General features: G+C 34.7%; 1 protein-coding gene across 2 annotated transcripts in view; it reads left to right on the forward strand.

Annotated features, from left to right (window-relative positions):
* Positions 1-438: 438 nt before the first annotated feature.
* Positions 439-24,218, forward strand: part of Pfdn6 (prefoldin 6) — a 63,746-nt gene continuing 39,966 nt past the window's right edge. Inside the window, exon 1 of one of the 2 annotated variants that reach the window (XM_014349610.2) lies at positions 439-815. In XM_014349610.2, the coding sequence (XP_014205096.1) occupies positions 755-815 (61 nt within the window). In that variant the 5' untranslated portion in view covers positions 439-754. Of the gene's footprint in view, positions 816-1,095; positions 1,177-24,218 lie in introns of those variants that run through there. The other variant, XM_089594476.1, reaches the window with a different exon arrangement.

Here is a 24,218-nt window from a genome sequence, read left to right on the forward strand (position 1 = left end):
AGCTGAGGCCAGGGTTGTTAATGTTAACAACCCTGGCTGAGGCTGAAGGGTGGTCAAAATTTTAACCAGCCGCCAGTTTCAGCAGAACTGAGAAACCTTGTTGTGGAGATCTGAAATATTTCGGTCATAGTTCATTGTAGTAAAGAGTTATGTGGTAATTATAGTTATGCCATATGATTTTTTTTTATTAACCAGCCGCAACTTACACCAATGGATAGAAAATAAAAAGTTGTAAACTAGAAATGCCATTTGCGACAAGATTAGGATGCATCTTGTACCCGAAAATGGCACCTTACAACTTTCAGTTAATGGTCTAAGTTGTGGCTGTTTTACAAAGTATAGACTATATGGCACTACTATAATTACCACATCACTCTTTACTAGAATGAAATATGATAAAAGTACTTTAAATGTCTACGAATCACAAAGTTTTTTATCTGTGGTGAGAGTGGCGGCTGGTACAGATTTTTGATTATTTTTGGGCCACAGCTCTTGGTCTGTTAAGCTAGGCAGTTTCGTTTTCTGATGGGAAACCTCCATGATTGGAAATATCCAATTGGATTTTCATGTAACATAATATAAGTGATAAAATTGATTGAATAAATTAAAAAAAAATTTAATAATTTTTCAACGAAAGTCAGAATTTATAGTCTTTTAAATTTTTGGAATTTTATTAAAGTAGGTACTACATTAGACCGCTTAAAAATACTCTTTCCTAGTTATATGCATTAGTCAAGCAATCAATAGTTGAGAAATGGTTGACACACAAAAACATTTACAAGATGAAATTGACAAATATAAGCAAGTTCAAAAAGGTAATAAAAAGTACATCTTATAATTATTTTCATTATGTCTATAATGAAATGCACATTAATGTAAAAAATGCGTGTTTGCTAAGTTTATTACTTTTTTGGGAATCCTATTTTAAAATGCCAGGTGTATACGCATCTAATCCATGTGAATATGAGAATATTATGAAGTATATATTACATCTGGATGGGTATGGGAATAGTATCAGTATTATTTACATGGCTATTATACCCAAACTCTAAATCCACGTAACCAAGATTTAGCTCTACTTATATCCACGTATTGACGTGAATTTAGTGCTAGTAGACAGAAATTTTTTAAACTATTTTGGCAGTTTCAGTATTAATACTTGAATGTTAGGTTTCGGTAAGTAAGTTTCAAAGTTTTTTAAAAGACACTGCAAATTCTTTGAGTAGTAATGAAAATCTAGTTACCAACTATGTTTCTCAACTATATTTCATTAAAAGCGTATTTTTTTCATGTTCATGTAATTTAGTTCACATGAACCTTGTCAAGGCTTGTGTGCATCTGGTAAACATTAGTAAATAATGTACTCAAGTGCTGATGATCAAAGTCAGTTAAATGAAATCGTGAATTCTGAATTCAGGATGTCTTACAGAAGTATTTGGATTATAGGATTATATGCTGATTTTAGATTAATATTTTTTATATCTAGCTGCATGATGTTTGTCATAATGTACTTGCCATAGAGATTTGATTTTGAGTCAGCATAGGAGCCCTAGAAAAATTTAGTTTTTTGGCCCAGAAAATTCTTACTAGCTCAAAAAATATAGGGTAGTAGTTTTAATGTATTAATACAAATTGACACAGAATTTAACAAGTAGAAATGTCAGCAAGAGCTCCCAAAAAAATAGCAAAAACATGTTTTTCGCGCATTGAAGAAAACTGAAGAATCGTTCATAAAAAAGTGTTTCGTTAAAAAGATGTACAATTTGAAGAAAAAATGAGCTGCGTTGGGTATCAATAGGTTCAGCCGTTTTTTTGTTAGTCGCAAAAATCTAATATTTTAAGTTATTTTTTTTATACTTAATAACTCGCGTTCTATCCAATATTTAGAGCTGAAATTTGGTCACAAGGCAGATATTGTAGTCCTAAAACATAAACACAAACTTTGGTGATAATGGCGTTTTAGGTACTTATAGAGTTAATATAGAGTAAATAGAGACAAAGCGAAATATGTTTAAAAAATGTACTTATGTTGGCTAACAACTTTTTTATCACCATTTTTCGAGAAGACCTTTTTTCGGTTTTTGCTGCGGTTCACAAAAAGTTGAGAACCGATTAATCTGAAATTTAGCGTGTATGATAAGGGCTATGATATATATCTTGTGTTGAAATTTTAGCTCTAAATAATGTATGGAATGCGAATTATTTCGAAAAAATGGCTCAAAATGATATTTTTCTGCGATTTGCGAAAAAATGGCTAAACTAATTTAAACCCAACTCAGCTCATATTGGTTGTCTTAAAATTGCACATCTTTTTTGTGGAACACTTTTTTATGTACAATTCTTCAATTTTCTTCTAGATGCGAAAAATATGTTTTGGCCAATTTTGCCATTTTTTGGGTGCTCTCGGTGACATTTCTACTTGTTAAATTATGTCATTTTGTTATAATACAATGAAACTATTACCAAATTTTTTTTTCGAGCTAGACAGAATTTTCGGGATATCGTTTTAGCTAATTCTTCCATACTACGATTCGAGCGCCTTGTCACGGCCAAGCAACGGAACAAGTGACCTACTTATAACTCAGACCCGCGTTATGATAAAAAGGTCAAGCTAGTCTTGTTTTCTTTATTTTTTACTTGATAATAAAATTCACTAGAAATCGATGTGTCAGAAGGGCAATAATAATTTAATGATTAAAAACAAACACCGATGAACTGAAAAATTCAAACATTTTATGTATAACAGCTACATCTCAGGCCCACGTTATGATTCGTAGGTTCAATTAGGCTTACTTTCTTTGTTTTTCACCTGTTAATATTATCCACTACAAATCGGTGTGTCAGAACAGCAGTAAAAAATGAATTAAAATAAATCAACACCAAAAAACTGAAAATTCTATGATTTTAAGTAGCAAAAAGGCTATATCTCAGCCTTACGTTATGATTGCGAGGACAAACTAGTCCTATTTTACTTTGTTTTTTACTGATTAATAACATTCACTAAAAATCGTTGTGTCCAAACACAACGATAAAAATTTAGTTGTTATAAACAAACACCAAAAAACTGAAAAATTCTAACATTTCCTGCCGTATGACGGCTATATCTCAGGCCCACGTTATGATTTGTAGGTCCAACTAGGCTCATTTACTTTATTCTTCACCTGTTAATATTATCCTCTCAAAATCGTTGTGTCATAGCGTTCTAATTACAACATGGGGTTGAGATATAGCCTTTTTGCCGCTGAAAATCATAGAATTTTTTATTTTTTCAGATTTTGCTTGTTATAATTTATATTTTATGTTCTGATACAACGATTTTTTAGTGAATAATAATAATTGGTAAAAAGCAAAGAAAATAAGCCTAGTTGGAACTACAAATCATAACGAGGGGCTACGATGTAGCCTTTTTACTGCAGAAAATGTCATACTTTCTAAAATTTTTGGTGTTTGTTCAGAATAATTAAATTTTGATTGTTGTTCTGACACAATGATGTTTAGTGGATAATAAAAACTGGTAAAAAACATATAAAATAGACCTAGTGGGACTTTTCCATCATAACAGGGGGCCGAGATATAGCATTTTTTCTGCAGAAAATGTCAGAATTTCTAAATTTTTTGGTGTTTGTTTATTATAATTACATTGTTATTGCTGTTCCGACAGTACGATTTTTAGTGAATGATAATAACAGGTTATAAAAAAAAAGCCCTATTTGACCGTTTAATCATTATGTGTGGCTGAAATAAAGCCTTTTTACTGCCCAAAAAGTCAGAATTTGAAAATTTTTTGTGTTTGTTTATAATAAATAAATTTTTATTGTTGTTCTGACACAATAATTCTAAGTGGATAGTAATAACTGGTAATAAACGAAGAAAATAGGCCTAGTTTGACCTTTTAATCATAACGTGGGGCTAAGATGTAGCTTTTTTACTGCGAAAATGTCAGAATTTCTACATTTTATGGTTTTTGTTTATAATAATTCAATTTGTATCGTTGTTCTGACACAACGATTTTTAGTAAGTGTAATTATCAAGTAAAAAACGAAGAAAATAAGACTAGTTTGTCCTCGCAATCATAACGTGGGGCTGAGATATAGCTTTTTTGCCGTAGAAAATCTTAGAATTCTCAAGTTTTTCGATGTTTGTCTATTATAATTTATTTTTTATTGTTGTTATGATTTAATGATTTTTAGTGGATGATATTAACAGGTAAAAAAAAAGAAAATAAGCCGAGTAAGCCCTACAAATCATACCGTATGCCTGAGATATTGCCGTTATACTGCAGAAAATGTTTGAATATTTCAATTTTTCGGTGTTTGTTTGTAACAATTAAATTTTTGTTGCTCTTCTGACACATAGACTTCTAGTGAATGTTGTTAATCAGTGAATAATGAAGAAAATAAGCCTAGTTTGACCGTTTAATCATAACGTGGGGCTGAGATATAGCGTTTTTGACGCTGTAAATCTTAGAATTTTTGAGTTTATCGGTGTTTGTTTATTATAATATGTTTTTTGTTGCTGTTCTGACACAACAATTTTCAGTGGATCATATTTACAGGTAAAAAACCATGAAAGTTGGCCTGGTTCGACCTTTTAATAATAACGTGGGGCTGAGAAATAGCTATTTTACTGCAGAAAATGTCAAAATTACTAAATTTTATGGTGTTTGTTTATAATAATTAAATTTGTATCTTTGTTCTGACACAATCATTCTGAGTAAATAACAATAACAGGTAAAAAACAAAGAATACAGGCCTAGTTTGACCTTTTAATCATAACATGGGGCAGAGATTTATCCTTTTTACTGCAGAAAATGTTTGAATTTTGCAGTTTTTTGGTGTTTGCTTATAATAATTAAATTTTTATTACCATTCTGACACAACAATTTAAATTGTACGTTTTTCATTAGTAAAAAACGAAGAAAAAAAGTGTAGTTGGCCCTACGAATCATAACGTGGGGCTGACATATGGCCACTTTGCCACAGAAATCCTAAAAATTCTTTAATCTTTTGATGTTTGTTTTTAACAATTAAACGTTTATCGCTGTTCTGACACAACTGTTTGCAGCTTATATCATTAAGTGAAAAACAAAGGAAATAAGCGTGATTGGACCTACGAACCATAACGCGGGGCTGAGATATAGCCGTTTTACTGCAGAAAATTTTAGAATTCTTAAATTTTTCCGTGTTTGTTTATAATAATCTATTTTTATTGCCCTTCTGACACAACTATTTCTAGCGGATAATATTAGTAGGTGAAAAACAAAGAAAATGAGCTAGGTTTGACCTTCTAATCATAACGTGGAGCAGAGATATATTTAATTGACTTAGCAATACCATATTATTTTGTAACTGGTTTTAATTTCGTTGTCCTAAATAATTGCATAAAGCTATTTTGATACGATGATTACTATGTCAGATCGTTTGTATGTTACTGTTGATTGAAAATCAGCCTATTTTTTGCCTTTTTTTTACTATAAAAAATTTTTTTTTGTGGTTCGCGTCATATAGTGCAGCGGCTACGTTTAGCGGGTAGCTTTAGCTTCATGAATATCGGGTATTAAAGCTTTTACCCGATATCCAGGTGACAAACACTTGATACAAAATTTTTTTAAATTAATTAATAATTAAAAGGAGTATTTAACCGAAAACCAAAACAAAGAAAAAAAGGCCATTCACTAACAACCTACAGAAAAAACTAAAGGTCAACATTATGAGTGACGTAGAAACAAACAATACACTGCGAGGAGGAGTACAGGAAGTGGAGAGGTGCACAGACGTACACGCGATGGGACCGATTAACACAGAGGATGAAGTGATACAAATTAACTTAAATAATGACCTAGAAGCATGGGCAGAGTTACAGAAAGCTAGCAAAATCAGAAACACTTTATGATGATAATGCTAAGGAAATTAACGCTTAACATAAGACGCGGGCAGTTATCTCTAGGCAAGACATAAGCGATAAAGGAGCTAATGCGCCATCCCAACAGAAACACATGGATCCCCCTTATTTGAAAAACTAAATACCCACGCCGAGCGTGAAAATGTGAAAACTAACAGGAACCGACCCTTCACTAATCAACCTAGCGACAAAGCGCAAACCAAACATAACACAAGTCTATACGATATAATAAGAAAAGCAGCTGCACAGCTGGTGCAACAATATACAAATCAAATACTTACATAATCAAAACATCCATTATTACAACAAACCCATAGAAGAGCTACATCGCGTCAAACACAAATGCGAATCCCAGTAGTTCAAGAAATGCAAGTAATTGGGAGCGAGGGGGTTACTCGTGACACGAACTACAACAATAATAATTATAGGCAAAATGCAACGGCTCAACCCCATCCTGCAGAGGGATTCGAATCAAGTCGGGCGAATACAAATTACTTAGATGCCCAAGACCAGTTGACGGTGCCTCTGCATCATACAGGAAATTTTAATTCCGAATGCCAAATTTAGAACACGATGTCGTTATTGAGTCACTTAGCAATGAACGTGCCAACATTTGACGGCGATCCCGTTAAGTTACCTCTATTTGAGCAAATGGTAAAAATTGTATCATGGACTCTAGGCCCCTTATACGAAAAGTTTTTTATTGTCTCTCTAGCAAATAAATTTAAGGACAAGGCAGTCGAATTTATACCACGGCTAGCACAGTTCTCTTCTATAGACCAATTTTTAGTAGAACTGGAAAACAGATACAGCACTATTGGGAGCGTCGATACGTTATTAGCAAAATTCAAAGTCGTAAAGCAATACAGAGGCGAACTCGTAGAAGGTTACAGCAGCCGCGCACAGAAAACGTACGATATAATAATAAAACTCTACGACTCGGACACGACACCACTCCCTAGCCAACAACAAGCATTGAAAGAAAGCGCTGAAAAAGAAGCTATAAAAAATGTATGTACAGGATACAATCGGTTTATAACTACAGGGTAACATGCCTGAGTCCAAAAACATTGGCTATAGTAGCCGCGTTAATAATGGAAAGCGATCTAAGACTACGCGAAATAATGCCAGCACGAATCGAGGCTCAAGTATGCCTAGCAAGAACAGAAACAAGAGATACGGACGATCGCGTGCGCAACCAAGAACAAGCAGAAGCACACGACACGACAGAAACAGGTAAAACAACTTGGGATTATCAATTTTGCTCGTATTGCGATGAATACGGGGAGCATGCTACAAAATTATGTATGATACTAGTAGCAGACGCTATGAGTAAGAAAATTCACAACCCGGATATAAAAGCGAATGACCCATCAACGCAAGCAGCACAAGATAAACAAAATGTAACGGTTAAAAATTGCGCTTACTGCAAACGCAAGGGAACGATACAAGTGAATTTCGCACACTAGTGAGAAACGCACAGAGTGGGAGAATAAATCGGAGCCACGGATGCGAACAATACAGAAATAATAATTAGAAAAATACGGAAGGAAATTTTAAGGGCTGTCCGGAGAAAATTGGAGTTTCCTACCTTATCGATGGCGTTGATTTAATTTTTCAGGCTTCTAACATTATTTATTAAATACCTAGCTATTTCTTGAAAAAAATAAGAGTTTATGCACATCCTTGACATTTCTAAGAATATTTCAAGCCCAGACTCGGCGAGATTCGTTGAGAATTGGATGAGAAAGACGTAAAATCAGATGTCAAAAACACGACGCGTGATCTAATTTTTCGTCTTTCGTTTCCAAATCACAATTAATCTCACTTAAATCAGGCCTTATATATTCTTTAGAGCATCAAGAATGTGCGACAACTATTCTTTAACAATAAACTGCATCAAATAAAGGTTTTTATAAAAATAACATTACTTCCTGTTGATTTCTCCAATTAGTTTACATTGGATGTATCAGCTTCGTACCCTACCGATCTTTAACTAATTACTTTTATTTACTGTAATTAATTTTTTCTACTCATTTTTACGCGATGAAAAGGATTGATGCACATTCTTTTCACATTATAGTACAATTTAAAAATAATTTTAGTACAATCCATTGTTGTCTAAGGAAAAAAAGCGAAAAATCAGATCATGCATCGTTCGTTTGGTATCTGATTTTATGTCTTTCTCATCTATTTTATAACGAATCTCGCCAAGCCTAGGCTTGAATTATTCTCAGAAATGTTAAGAATGTGCGTCAACTCCTCTTTTTCTCATGAAATAGTTAAATATTTAATAAATCATTTTATCAGCCTGAAAAATTAGATCCACTCAATCGATAAGGTAGGAAACTTAAATTTTTTCTGAACTGCCCTTAACCACCAAAATAATCATAATTACCCCCGTAAGACGCATACGCCAAACTATAATGACGATTATAAAAGAAACCCTTATAATAATGCAGGTTACAACAAATATAACAACAAATTACCCAAGAAATAATAATAACAATTATAACAGCCAGTACGGTAACTACAGTTGAAATGGAACCTATGACTAGTAGCCCTTTAGCTAACGAAAAAAACATCAACAAAAACATGAACCTACCTATTCGCAGGGTAAATATATCAAGTACTTGAAGCACACCACTATCAGTAATATTAAGCAGCAATCAACTGCAATCATGTATTATCGCAAAGTTTCACGCGGATACTCGTGCCGAAGTATGAATTATAAAATAATGCTCTCCCTATAGACATGCGTATAGAAATCAGAGAAAAAGTCCTAATAACTGCACGTAAGGGACGGCTAAAATACCTTTTAACGGTATCATAATTACTCTACATGTAATCCCAGATACCTTTCCGATCGAGATGGAAGGCATCATTGGCTGGGACGCTTTTAAGTTATATAATGGCCTTATAAGCGCCAAAGAAAATTATTTAGAATTAAAAGGCATCAGAATCCCATTACTAAAACCAGAGTATTTTAAAGTCCCCACGAAGTCGAGGAAAATAATATTTGCGTGCATAAAAGATGATAGCAGCCACATACAAGTGAGCTGAGTCCCTGTACAAAACATAAAAGAGGGAATCTTATTCGAAAATTTTATAGTAGAAAATAAAGACTCGAAAATATATGTGGAAATTATAAACATAACAGAGAAACAAGTTGACGTTCCAGTATCAGAGGTAGATGTTTTTGAATGTGAAATCGGACAGGGAGTGGAACCACTCAGCATCGCTGGGGACGACGCTGAAGGCTCAAACGAAAACATGCTCGGGCTTATCAGTTCTAAAAATTCAGATGGAAATATGGAAGATGATGAAGTTAGAAAAGAAAAGCCATAAGTGGTAAAAATAATTACAATATAAAGAGTGACATTAAAAATCCTGAGTATATTAAGAAATCGGATATAGCGGCTCGAGTAAACAAAATAATGGAAATCATCGATACATCTGGCTGCAACATGGAGGAATCAGATCACATCCGGAATCTCATAGAGTACAATCCTTTTGCATTTGGCCTCGACAGCGAGCCACTAAAGGTTACAAACACACTTAAACATAGAATGACAACGTCAACAGAGAAACCAATCGTTGCCAAAAGGGTGCGTTATCCAATAAAACTAAGAGAGCAAATGCAAATAGAAATTGACGAGCTACTACAGCAACAAATAATCGAACCCTCAAAATTCTCATATAACTCGAATATGTGGATTGTCCTGAAAAACGTGGGACCAAACGAAGAAAAACGCTGGGTCGTAACGGATTTCCGGCTATTAAACGAAATAACCGTCGGAACATGCTATTCGCTGCCATTCCAGAATGAAATCTTCAAAAATTTAGCTGCTACAAAATATATAACCGTGGTAGATTTGAAGAGCGGATTTTTCCTAGTAGAAATTCACGGGGAGGATGCTCATAAAACTGCGTTCTCAGGATCGAACGGACATTACCACTATAAACGAATGCCGATGGGATGCATAAACTGCCCAAGCACATTTATGGGAGTGATAACACTGGCACTAGTGGGCCTGCAAGGACGTGAGATAGAGGTATGTATAGACGACATCATGGTATTCGCAGAGAACTTGGAACAACACGAGGTAAAATTCAAAAGGCTCTTAAATCGGTTAGCCGACGCAAACCTCACAATAGAACCGAGAAAATGCCAATTTCTTAGGAAAAAAGCAAAAGGGCTCGGTCATATTGTAGATAATAGACAGATCAAAACAAATCGAAAAAAAATTGAAGAAGTAAGAAGTTTTCCTAAATCAACAAATGCGAGGAAAATGATTTCGGTTAGTGGATTACTATCGACGCTTCATTAAGGATTAAGCAACAAAAGCCTCTCAAAGCTTACAAGAAAAACAGCCGAGTTCAAATGGGAAGAAGAACAAGAACATACGTTTATAAAACTTAAAGACGCCCTGTGCAGTAAGCCAGTACTGAAAGCTCCGGATATAAACGAACCCTTTATCGTAATAACCGACGTATCTGACTATGTCATCGCAGCAATTTTAAGCCAACGAGAGATAAGGAAATATCACCCTTGTGAATACGCATCCAGATGCCTGAAAGGCAGTGAATTACGATATCCAACATACGATAAGGAATTGTTGGCTATAGTGCACGCCAAAGAGCAATTTAGAACATATTTGTTCGGTCGTAAAATTACAGTCGTAACTGACCATGAACTGCTCAAGCATTTCCATACATCATAGAAACCAGACTTAAGGTTTACAAGACTGAAAGCAGAACTCCAGGGATATGAGTTTGATGTTGTCCACAGACCTGGACAGAAAAATAAAGCACGGATGCTCTTTCGCGAAATCCAGTACTAAAAGAAAGGGAGGAAAATTCAGAACTACCGTGCCGAAACCTGTATGAGCTTGCAGAAAAACAGGAAAGGGACAATCACGAAGACGTTAACGCGCCACCGGTACGTATATATAAAATGCGCACTAGAAGACAGAGGAATCTAATAATAAAGAATAAGGAAGTCAGAATAAAAACATCTGACTCGAACAAGTCAGACAAGCAAGTCATTAAAAAGAAGCCCACGAAATTTAAAGGAACCGAACACGTATCAAGCACCAGCAGCTACAATAATAGAGATACAGGATCAGAATGGGCGATAATGGAAAAACCAAAAAATAAGACAACAAAAGATAACTTTACAGCGGTGAACAACAAAGAAGAAATTTTTTCACGCGGACCAGCAGATTATAAACTATCATACATGCGTCAAGAGAAAAACATGAAATAAAGAAGAAAAACGACGAGTACGCCATTAATAAATGACGGTATAAATGAGAAAAGACAACACCGAACTCGTAAACGACAATTGGATACTTTACATAGGAAAATTCCAGACTTTTCTAACACTACCGAGCAACCACACAACTCAAGAGAAATTATTATCGCGCATTGTGATATACTGGCAGCAACGCAGAGGGAATCCGAGCCAGAAAAATATTGCGGATGCCAACTAGCACGGAATAGCGAGGCAGTGGAAAGAACAGAAAAAGAAAGAGAGAGCGGAAAGCTAGAGAGGCAGTAGAAAAAACGGCAGCAGCAAAACCAACTGATGGAGACAAAGAAGGTAAGGAGATATAGGAAAATAAAAGAGAGGTTCATGACCAAACAGAGAGTAGAGCCAAAGACAGACAGCAGGTAGACGAGCGGGGAACGGAAATAACCGGAGCAAGCCGAACAGCACCGAACGGGTACGCGTTTAAACGACCGCCATATACACACGAACCTGACGGCGAAAATAATAATTATAATAATAATCAAGGCTCAATTATCAATTCAAAGTCAATATTTAATAAATCAACCAATCGAGCAAAGGTCTCAATCGACGTTGAAAAGAAAGACAGGGGGGAAAAGGGCATAAGGATCGATGTATGGAAAAGCGATGACACTGATCGCAATGAATGACGAAGAAGATGCAAAGACTCGAGAATTGGAAATTCAATGCGCAAAACCCTACAAACAGCTAATAATGATCGATGTCCTTAGGGACGGAAGCTGTCTGTTCCATTGCCTAAAACTTCTGTACGGATTGTCAGAATCAACAGACGAGCTTAGAGTAATACTACGCAGGTCAGAATGGATAAGTAAATGTAAAGAACCAAAAGGAACCAAACAAATACTAAATAAGAGCCATGAATTCGGCGACGGTGAATGCGCTTTTATATTCTCACAACAGTGTGAAGCAAACATATGCATACGCCTGTTAGTGTCACCCAATTAGACAGTATACCACCAATTTATGGTGGGGAAAGACGCATAATTCAAGCACATACATCTTAAGAGCCAACACTATCAAGTCCTCGCAGAGGAAACCAGTGGTGGCGGCCACTCGCATAAAAATAATAATGAGAATCAAGACGACAACTCCGATAACCAGGAACTTCGAGATAACACAGAAGAAGATCTTGAAGGAGATATCAACGACCAATCCGTAAACAAGCGAGAAGGAGAAAACGGGGAAGAGGACGCATGGGATACGGATGGAGAGCGGCGAAGAAAGCAAGAGAGAGAAAGAAAGGAAGAAGGCTGATAAAGAACGCATCATACCCCCGTCGAAACCTCCACCACCACTAAACACTAATACCAAACGAGACTCTCTCTCACTGGATAGCGACAGGGGCCTAAACAAAGCAGTAATAGAAGAAAGCGACGATAGTCCTGGCGCGGGCGAGGAGAGAAAAATGTTTGACAAAGCAGGCTCCACGGAAAAGTACAGAGTATGTAGAACACGATTACCGCGCGGCATACCTCCATGGGCCCCATACCCCGTTTAAAAAAATAAAAAAGGTCGAAGATCACCCGTTAAGATATATCGACAATCTTGCACTCTTTACAGTAACGGACGATATTCCGGGCACAGAGACCATCGACGCGTTAGACGAGTGAGGCTATATAAACCTGATAGTCATGAATAACGAGAAGAAGGTAGTAGGTGACGTCATGCTAACCAAAGTAAGGAAAGTGTGCTTTATTAAGATGTATGCGAAAACTCACTTCAAGAATTCAGCACTAAAATCCGACATAAAGATATGCGTGATAGCCCTTAGGTCACTGGTAATAGTAAACAATTTAAAAACAATAGAATTGGTAAAAGATTTAGCCATACTTAATCTTAACCAATGGATATACGTAGTCGAACAAATTGAGGAAATTCTCAAAGGAATAAAAATAAGTACCACGTTATACACAAATACATTAGTAGTGCCACCAGTAGACCAAAGATATAAACTAATAAAGGAATATCATGAATCATCAGTAGGACACCGGGGTATTAATAAATCATTTAGCAAAATAGCGAAAGACTTCTACGGGCCAATAAACAAACAATCGGTACATAACAATATACATATCTTATCAATACAGGATTGGCTAACCAAATTTATAGTGCTGGCCCCTGTCCAGAAAGCGACGGCAGAGGAAACAGTAAGAGCCCTAACGGACACATTGATATCATACTTCGGAGCTCCAGAAAAGTTATTATCAGATAGGAGGACACACTTCACGAACAGAACCATGGAGAAATTTGCTAAACTATTTGAAGTCGACAAAATCGGGAACACAGCTTACCACCCGCAAAGTAATGGTGCGATCGAGCGCATGCATCACGTCCTGACATAATATTTAAAAGCATACGTCAGCCAAACTGAAAAATGGGATGAGGTATTACCACTGTGTGCACTGGCATACAACACGTCAGAGCATGAAAGCACAGGCTACTCCCGATATGAGCTCGTATTCGGCAACGTGCAAAACTTCCGTCAAGCTTTAAACAGCCGGAAAAAGGACATACGTATACAGATTCGATAGAACAAATAAGAAGGAATCTCACATAACTAAGAACGCTGGTGGCAATGACATAGACACAAAATAAGTATAGATCAAAGTATTATTACGACAGGAAACTGAATATAAAGTTCTTCATGGAAGGAGAAATGGTATATATATTAAAAGAACCGCTCCAAGGGAAGTGTGACGACTATTTCGAGGGGCCATATGAAATAACTATTATAACATATTACAATAATCACAACGTAAAATTACAAAGAGACAACGAAATGCGCGTAGCACAGACAAAATCAAAAAGCCGTGTATATTAAAATTCCCACAAAGGAAAAGGAGCAAGATACTACAGAATAAACACTTTTAAAATAAATACTTTACTATAGAATAAATACTTTTTTTTCACAGCCCTCGGACGAGCCGTAGCCTAAAAGTGAGATATTATAACAATAACATGAACGATATGGGAACAAATCATAGAACATTCGTGATGTGTGCGTGGCATTCTCTAACGAAAAATGTCACAAAAAAAATTTTTTTTTTTTATAACAATAATAAGAATAATGTAAAAAATAAAAACAATTGTAACAATAATGATAATAATCAGAATAAGATAATTAACAGGTAGCATTACCAAAAAAAAGCGAGGCGCTATAATCAACGAAAAATTACATAGCTCGTATAAACATGACAAAAATTAGGCTATAAGCATGGAACATAGAAGGTTGAACAGACGAACAAAAAAAGAAATCGAAAAGCAGAGAAGAGTCCGGAAAGAAAATCGATCAGATTTTAGGTAACGCAAACTCACTGATCGTTATCGCTGGATACCGGGATCTCCTAAAGCAATCACATCCGCGGCGTTTAATGACCACCCCTTCCTTCCTCGAAGATATTCTAAGAGTACCCCACTATCCTCAAAAATTCCACAAAGATCCTTCGCTAGGCATGGACCTGGAGCAATCGAAAGCGATTCTCGTAACCCGACGGAAGCCCACAGACTGCGCAGTGAACCCTCTTAGCTGACGCTCATATCCAGGAAAAGACAAAATAAGCAACGCATTAAAATCTGCAAAAAAAAAAAAAAAACGAACGTAACGGATTATCCGAACGCTACGGTGGCGTTAGAGAAGAAAGTGGAAAATAATAATTGCAGTGAATGGGCGCCAGCGCCGTTGAATCATCGAAATCAACAAGGCTCCATCATAATTTCGTCTCCATGAATGACACACAAGAACGGCAGGAAGGGAGCAAGAGAATTTTACGAACAGGAAATTGGATCAGACCAATATAAGCCAATTGAGCCTTTGGCATGAGATTGACAATCTTTCCGAACTCGCCTCTGTTGGAGTGTAATAATAATTAAATATATTAATAAAGTATACTTATTCAATTACCAAAAAGAATGAAAAAATATAAAAGGATAAAAAACAGCAAATTAGAAAAAAATAATTAATTAGAAAAAGCAAACAATTGGAAAAAAACAATAATGACAAAGTAAGAAAAAAAATTAAGCATACGGCAAGAAGGAAACTTGGCCGTAGTAGGATAGCGAAAAATAGATATATGTATAATGCATAGGGTATGCCACAACATAAGATAAGAAATTGATATCTGTAAAGAGAGTGTGACACTCGCAGCTGAGAATAAGAACACGGTTCTCGACTGGTACAATGCATTGGATCGCGTCATATTCGAGCAAACCACCTTCCAGGTACAAATGTGCATGGGCGTAGAAATACAAAAAGAGAAACTCAGATAGAACGTAAATGAAGACGACGCATAGCCATACGGCCAATCGCTCTCCTTTCTCGCCCCTCACTCTCTCTACTGCGGTTCTTAAAATATTTCAAAAACAAACATATACCCGCAGAAATAGAGTAGCATATATGAAATAAGAAAACATCACGGTGGTGCGTATCACCAAACATACGAATACGAGGTAGTGCAAATAAAAGGAGAGCTGTCAGACTGGAAGGATTACGCGTAGATAGCGACGGAAATATTATTAGAAGTAGCTGCAGGATCGTTCGGATTTAAAAAAAAACGGGGGGCCCCTATTACTAATGTGTTATAGAACGTTTATAGGTAACGATCGGCGCAACAGACAATGAACGGTAACAGAGACAACTTCGGAGAACAACACCACTCTGCAGCCGATGGGTTAACTTAGATTATCAATAGCAATAATCAAAAAAGGGGGAATAGCTATGATAATAAAATTATACTTAAAGTAGTATATGTATGTATAGATAATAACAATAATAGTTATAAGAATAATAATAAGAATGATAAAAAATAAGGCCGAACACAGTAGACTTTGACCAGCACATCCTCGACAAAAGTCATAAAACACGTATTAGTCATAAAAGCTAATATTGTTATTACCACATTAAAATAAATACGCAGAGAATAGGCGAAATTATGAATTTTTCTTGTAAATTAAATATAATAGTAAATGTATTCTCATGATCGAAATATTTACGAAGCGAAATGTATCGTAAAATATAAGTATTTTAAGATAAGCGAAAAAAAAGTGAAAAATTTTGTAGGTAATAAAAATAACGACGAGAATAACTAAAGCAACGATAAAATTTATAGTAAGATTAGTAGAAAGACAGACACTAATAACAATGTTATAAATAGGTTAAAGCAGTAAGTCCTTGACCCTCGACATTCTTGACCACGACAAAAAAACACAAAAAAAAAGAGTATGAAATCGACAATTATGTTAATGTATAGAGATTAATTTTTGTTTAAGGCGAAAATAAAGCTTGTTATCATAATTTATTATACAGCTCACATGTAAATAGAAATAAGAAATGACAAAAAAAATACATGTAAGCGATTATGTATTATAAGTAAATAAGAGAACTTTGAAACAAAATCATTTTATCTAAAGGAAGTGTTCAAAACATGAACAAAAATCTATACACATAAAATACAGCGAAATAAATCAGAAGAGAAAATAGGGACTGAGCACTTTAAACCACCCTCTTCCCTCTGACCGAAAATACTATACAACACAAACAACATAACACGAACACTACTTTATCAAAAATATACAAATCAAGAAGGAAATCGCCGCCAAGGAAGTCGGCGTCGCGGCCTCGGACGTGTTACATACGATAGCATATAGCTATGCGTGCGTGCGCCCCCGCTGGCCTGGGCTCAAAAGGGTAGGGGAATAGAGAAAGCATAAGAAGGGAAATGAAGCAACAGAGTAAAAGGGAGGTCAGTTACAGACACGAGAGCGGAGGGACCAGGTTCGCGAGATTAGGACATGCACAGCTTCCCTCTAGTATAAGTAATTCTCATAAAGCATAAGTTAACAACAAGTCACGCTTTCATTTTTTTCCGCACCGAGAAACCCACGTAACACCATCCGACGAATCAGCTATATGCGGTGTACTCTTTTAATATATATAGGCTCACATTTTGGAAATGCTTGGAAAGGGTATTCGCTCAGAACATGAACCTGTAGGGAATAGAATGATATGCCCCAGCGCCGATGGTGTCGATTGAGTTAAACTTGGGGGAAAGCAAGTGGCATTGAATCCACGTAGTCTGTAGATATCTTTGAATAACAAAAAAAGTAAGCGTTTTATAATGGTACATACAGCGTAAAACATGCAGCCATTTCCATTATTAGTGAGTGCCTTTCCATCTCATGTAAATGTATGCTGATATTCTAGCATTACCGTCGTCAGGAGTTTGATAAATTTAAGCAAGAACTGTTCTTTGCGCCTGCTTAACTATACAGATATAGCAACATTTAGAGCAAAATATCAAGCAGACGCATCGCTTGGTAGTTCATTGCCTGCAGACAAAAAAATGATTAAATCTTATGTTTTCCAGTAGAGAAAGAATTGGTCATTCCCTTACAAAATTTCTCCAGGAATACGGGATAAAAATTTTAGTCTAAATTAGAAGTCGACATTATTTATTTATTTAAAAATTTATAAACAAATGCCAACATTTAATTGTGTATTCTGCTTATACCTTCGCTTCTGTTGCTCTTGTCGGCATTTATGACCGTCAATCTCTTAATCATCAAATTTCCTATCAAATAGACACTTTTTAAATCCATAATTTACTGTTAATACCACATTAATGGCGAGACAGTGCGAAAAAAAATTTTTTATACCAAGAAACTTTCGATTAACGTGAATAAAAAATGATCATGTCAATTTGAATGTAACAATGGAAAAATGTAGATATTAAGTTGCACAGCAAAAAGCTAATCGTGAAATTAAAAACTAATTATTAGTTACTTTAAAATTAATTTCGTAAATTAAAACTTTAAAAGTGTCATTACGAACTTGATAGTCGGTTTATCGACATTTTGCCTTGGTCAGAACATTTTTTTTTATGTTAACAATAATAAACAGAAAAAATTGATTTTTGTACATTTTGATCTTTTCTCATAAAAAATTTTACTTAGCAACTTAAACAATTTCAGGTATCGGAATCAATTTTGCATATTTTGTTTTTTTAATAAACGGCATTGTGTTTGTCATAAAAAAAATTGACAATTGGATAGACTGCACACTGCACATGTACATCATGAGCGCGCGATGGCTCGGTCGGCTGGTTTGTGGGATGGCACGCGGGAGACTGTGGGTTCGATTCCCGGCCAGTGCGACTCTCCCGAGCAAGTACCTCTGTGAATTTTTACATGTGCTTTTTCACCACGCAATGCTCCTCGTGAAGGGATGGGCGACCTTCTCGCAGCAAAAATTGCCTACCACACAGATCCATCGCTCTCGAGGTGGTCTATATGATATCATCAACGTGCCAACGAAGTACAACTGCATCAATGCCTACTACATAGATCCTTCGCTCTCGAGGTGGTCTATGTGACATCATCACCGTACCAACAAACTACCAAAGTAAATCCATAAATGTATGACCAATAATGTAATATGTAACCATTACTTGTAATATGTAACAAATATAATGTAAAAATGTGCCTTACTGTACCACGGCTATATGTACTCATTTATAATAAAGCCTAAAAATAAATACACTACGTAAGTAAGTATTTATTAAATAAAAAAATATACATACATATATACATCATACTTTCGCAGGCTCTTTATTCTTTTAACTGCTACATCATAAAAACGCCTGCTTTGATTCGCATGGGATAGAATTGTAGTTACTTATAATTTAATTTTCTACCACTGTGACGCTTCATGTCTTACCACAGAATGCTTAACTTTCAAGATATTTAAAGATATCTATGAACTATGTGAATTTGATGCCACTAGCTTCCCCTCGGGTTTCCAACTTTTGCCGCAGCCAAGGGTGCTACATGTTATTCTCAGAACGAATACCGTGGAGTGTGCGCTTGCGAGGAGAAGAGTGGAAATGTCAGCTACAGTTATACTTAGAGGTGAGTGAAAGTGAAAACAAACGGCGACTGATGTTTATAATAAAAATCTTATTCTTACCCTTCAAAATTGTTTAGAACACATTAAAATTACAGAGAGACTAGCCATATGATTTTCCCAAAATTAAACCGTAGAATTGAATGTTTATAATTATATGCATGGGCTTTTGATTTCGAGAAATTTATTTTTATTTTTCCAGTACTTGAAAAATTCTGAAACCCAGTAATATTTAAAAAAAAATTCAGCGTCAACTATTTTTTTAAATTGACAATACGGCTATGGGTACCAATCAATTTCTTTTACTCGTCATAACTGCTATGAACTGAAGGATGATCTTGGGTTCAATTTTGATCGTTGTCAGGATTATTTAAAGTTATATTTCTATAGGCTCGTTATGCGCGAGGGTAAATCGACGATCTCAGATTTGTGGCCTTGAAAAAAAGTGCGACGGAAGTGGATTTTAATTGATTCTCGCCCTCTGCCTCATCCCTGTGACGTACTTTTGGTCCCCTCTACAACACATAACGCCACATCACACGTTTTAAATTTTATTTATTTTTCTTTTAACCAATTTCTAAAAAAAAAAAAAAAAAATTTCCGAAGAGATATGAACCCTCGACTTTTTGCACACTAGCCGAGACCATTACCTACTCTGCCATGAGTGACTTGGATGTAGGAAACTCCATTACTTCTTCTTATACTGTAGTTAATGACTCATTTTAATGTAAATTTTTATTTACTGCATATTTATTTATTTGATTTCATTGAAAATTACATTAATGAATAATTTATTTAATAAACTAATTTTTTTTGGTTTAAAGTTTTTCGAAAACTTAAAAATTAGCATATTTTAGCAGAGCAGATTTCCTATGTATTTATAAATATTTATTTACTTATCATTAATTTGTTCCTTTTACAATAAATAAATAATTGTTCATACAATTTTTTCGTATTAAAAAAAACGTTTTGTACTGTAAAAATAGAGTACTTTATTTTCTTTCCGTTTTATTATTTCACAAGCTTTCCTCTCTGATTAAGGTGATTTTTTGACTTGAGGATATTTATCACATATTTAGGGGAGAAAAGTCCAGAGCGGTGAGAGGAGCGCAAGTATATGCAGCAACGCTGGCAATTGTTTTTCTTATATGGATATACTCACACACATGCTTTTATGCATATTTGATCCCTTCAATCTAAGTTTACTTAAAAACCAAATTGTGAATATATTTGAAAATTTAATATACTGATCTGAAAGTAATCTTTTATTCCTAAAAAATTGAAAGACTTTTACAGATCATATAAATGCAATTTTACGTGATTTTTTCACAAGGTTGCATATTAAACTGAGATTCAAAAAAATTTAATGTACAAAAAAAGGTACAGTTCAAAGGATTAAAAATTTTTTTTAGATGCAAGTATACTTAAGGCATTTAATGTGGATTACGAAAAAGTGTCTTTTTGCGTCTTTTAGCCCAACAGTGATGAATAAAAGTTTGGCTAGGATTGATGGCTCTAAAACGAAAAAAAATGGGACTTTGAGGTGAGGTAGGGTTGAAATGGAAAATTTTGGAATGAAATTTTCAAAGTTTGTAGTGCTCGTGCGACTTATAGACGTATTACAATGACTTGTCCACTCATAATTTATTTACTAGACTCAAATGCAATAAGAAACTGTAGTTTGCGTACCTGCACACGCACACTGAGTGGTTATTCCATGGGGGTCGAAACGGAATCAAATGTTTGTACGTGCGAAGTACACAAAAAGAAAAGCTTGGCTATTCGAGAGGTAACAACTTCAAGTACTACTGTCGTAAGGATTTATTCATTTTAGTCCTATACTTTACAAAGTGACCATGGGTTAGCATTTCCAATCCAAAAAGTTATTAGTTTGAACTGATTTTTGTTAAAACAGCGGTTATGGTGCAAATATGCGGACAAAATGTATGCAGTGAAAACTCACTCGCCTTTGTCGATTTTGGTGGGACTAAGGTACAAATCTCATCACCAATGGCTAGAGTACATAATGATTACACGCCCAAGTGGCATATAAGCCTTATTGTTTACCAGTGAAAGATTTTATGAGTGAAATTGAGTTAAGGACATAGGTTGGAATGGACAATTTGACTCTAAATGATCGATTATCTCAATGAAGGGATCAATATATTGGTATAAGATAGTATGTCAAGTTAAGTTGACAACATTTAACACAATTTGATGTTTTTAAAGTTTTGGATTTCATTCCAGCACGTGAGTATGAGTACTGGACACGATCTGAGCAAGTTACAGCAGAATCACGTGTCTATTGTTTTCCTTATTGTCAATCAGATAGAGTGGATTATTTAACTTTTGTGGTAGCCAAAATTAAAAAAACAAAATTGTCGAATGCAATGATTCCAACAAGAATCGATTGTACATAAATGATATCACATCAAATACACGAATAGTAATTTTGTGTAAAAGGAATTTTTGTCTTGCGTAATTGGACAAAAGTACCATTTTTCAGGGCACTATGGTGAAAATTTTTGTTTCGTTTTGAATTACATGATCAACAATTCGTATACATATTAATACATATATCATAGCAAACATGGAAGTACTTAGAATTCGCGAATTACATGTACCATAAGTATATGTATTTTATGCACGCGCATGCTCTAATACGCAATAATCATAAATTTTTTAGTATTTTAATATCGCATTCTTAAGGACCTATTAAAATTATGAGTAAGCTAATTTTCTCAGTTTCTGTTATATCGAGTTTAATAACATTTGAGTTGGAAGTTTCACTTCTGCCGGGGGTCTCGAGACCCACACCTGTCATTTTATTAAAAATACGTCCAGTGAATATATTTTTAATACTGATTGTATGAAATGACTTGTTAATGGGATATTTCTTGTTATTATGGCATTTACCTAGTTTTATGATACTTAAAGTTTTTTAAAAATAGAAATATAATTCATAATTATTCAAACTCCCAAGAAATAATGTACATCAAATTTACGAGAGAAAATAGCTGACGGCACATGAAAATTTACTTTTACTATAAAAATATCAAATATTATTGTTTCCAGCATAGTACAACATACGCACAATTACATATAAATATTTGTCTACATACATACATTATAGTTTTTCACTTGTATTTACACTTCTAGTTAATACTTGTTACTTTAATTTTGCAGAAATAGTTTTATAGTATATCAATTATATGCAGAGGAAAATATGTCTAACAAATTATTGGTTAGCTCAGAAATAACTTTTATTAATTTATGAAGTATTTTTTTCTTGCTTGTGAAGGACTAAGCTGTTCCGAACAAGAATATTATTATTTTACTATACAATAACTATAATATTTTTATTTAAAAATACACACGTAAGTTATATATCAAAATCATTAAAATACTTCTAGGCAAAAAACACTACTCTTGATTTATAAGCAAAAAACTTTCTAAAAATTTGTTTTACACTTTTTATTGTTACCAGTTTTGATCTGATTAAGTTGTTTCCATAAAAAATATTAAAATCCTACAATTTAAATTGTACTTCAGTTCTGGCAATCTGTCGATTAGTTGTGCATTGTATACAACACATAATGTTCTGCATAAATTTATCTGATTGCAGTTGATAATATTGACCATTAAAAAGCACCCTTAGCCGTGTACAACGCAAGGCAGCTATTTTGTTTTCTTTTAGTTATACTTAGTAGAATATTCACGTAACCGGTCCCTTAAACCGCATGACAGAGGGTGATTTAGACGTTTTGTTTATAATAAATACCACTATTAATTACTAAACAAGCATGCTAAAATTAATAACTGTGATAATTGTATGAACATTATAAAAGTTATAGAATTTTCGTAGATTCAAATTTGCTTTTATAACTGTGAGATATGTGTTGTGCGCTTGTAGCCGAATTTTAGTGTGTACACAGTAACAAGGAGTTGAGATGCTGCGGCGCTGTACTACATCATCAAAAATGCATAGTTTAGTTCAGTCCCGCGTGATCAATCAGTCGATACGCACTCTGGCATTCGTACTCCCTAACTGTTCATGTGTTGAACTTTTTATTTGCGGATCCATACGCTCATACTTCTACTGCTTATTTGCTGTGAGAATAAAAATGAGCAGCGCTCCAGTGGATTTTTTCCAAGACCTGAACGTGTCTTGAGCCAATTGTTGTGCTGTGATACATACGGACTCGGTGACATAAATATTCATTGCAATTAATTGAGACCTCATGGTACTCGGCACTTTCAATATATGAAAGTTAGTGCCATAAGTTATTCATGAAAAATTTAATAAGTGGCTGACAGTAACTCTAGTATGTCTTTGCTTATGTATCACGGCACAAAAATTGGCTCATGACACCTTCAGGTCTTGGAAAAAATCTGCTGAAGTGCTGCTGGTTTTTATCCTCACAGTGAATAATAATGTTATGTTAAATATGGGGTACATTTTTAGTAACATTTATCCTTGTTTGGATGTCTACACAACTATTTGCGACGAAGTTAAAAATATTTCATGCACCGTCTTAATAACGTGGTATGATTAACACTTTTAAGGAAGATCTTACTTTTTACAACAAAATTAGTAACCCCATAAAATTTAGCTACACAACTAATTAGACTATTAAAAATTAGAGAATTTTAAAAACATTTATTACTGTGATTTTTTAATCAACAAAGCGATAAAGTCAGATATCGCAACAGAAGCCTTTAGGAAAGGTGTATTTTTCTGTTTTTGTTTTCGAGGAAAACGATGAAACTAAGACTATACTAAACAAATAAAAAAAACTTATTCAAAATTTTGGCAAATTTCACTAAATTAGCACTTTTAAAAATTTTAAACATAGGATCATATTATAATATATTAATTGAAACGTCATTAAATATCTTATTAATCTATACTAAACAACTGTGAAAAGCGCAAAGTAAATTGTACGTGCAAAGTATGACCGTGGATGCAAATTAGCATTTTACTCCCTCAGAATAACAAACTTCTTTCGTAACGCAGGCTCGAACCTACATCAGCCACGATTTTTGTACGTGTCCATAATGTCAGAACTACTATGTTTATTACTACTAGGAAAAAATGAAAACTAG

This window comes from Copidosoma floridanum, unplaced genomic scaffold (assembly GCF_036245765.1).
Source record: "Copidosoma floridanum isolate Cflo_tuat_1 unplaced genomic scaffold, Cflo_Japanese_pri ptg000021l, whole genome shotgun sequence".
Classification (NCBI taxonomy): domain Eukaryota; kingdom Metazoa; phylum Arthropoda; class Insecta; order Hymenoptera; family Encyrtidae; genus Copidosoma; species Copidosoma floridanum.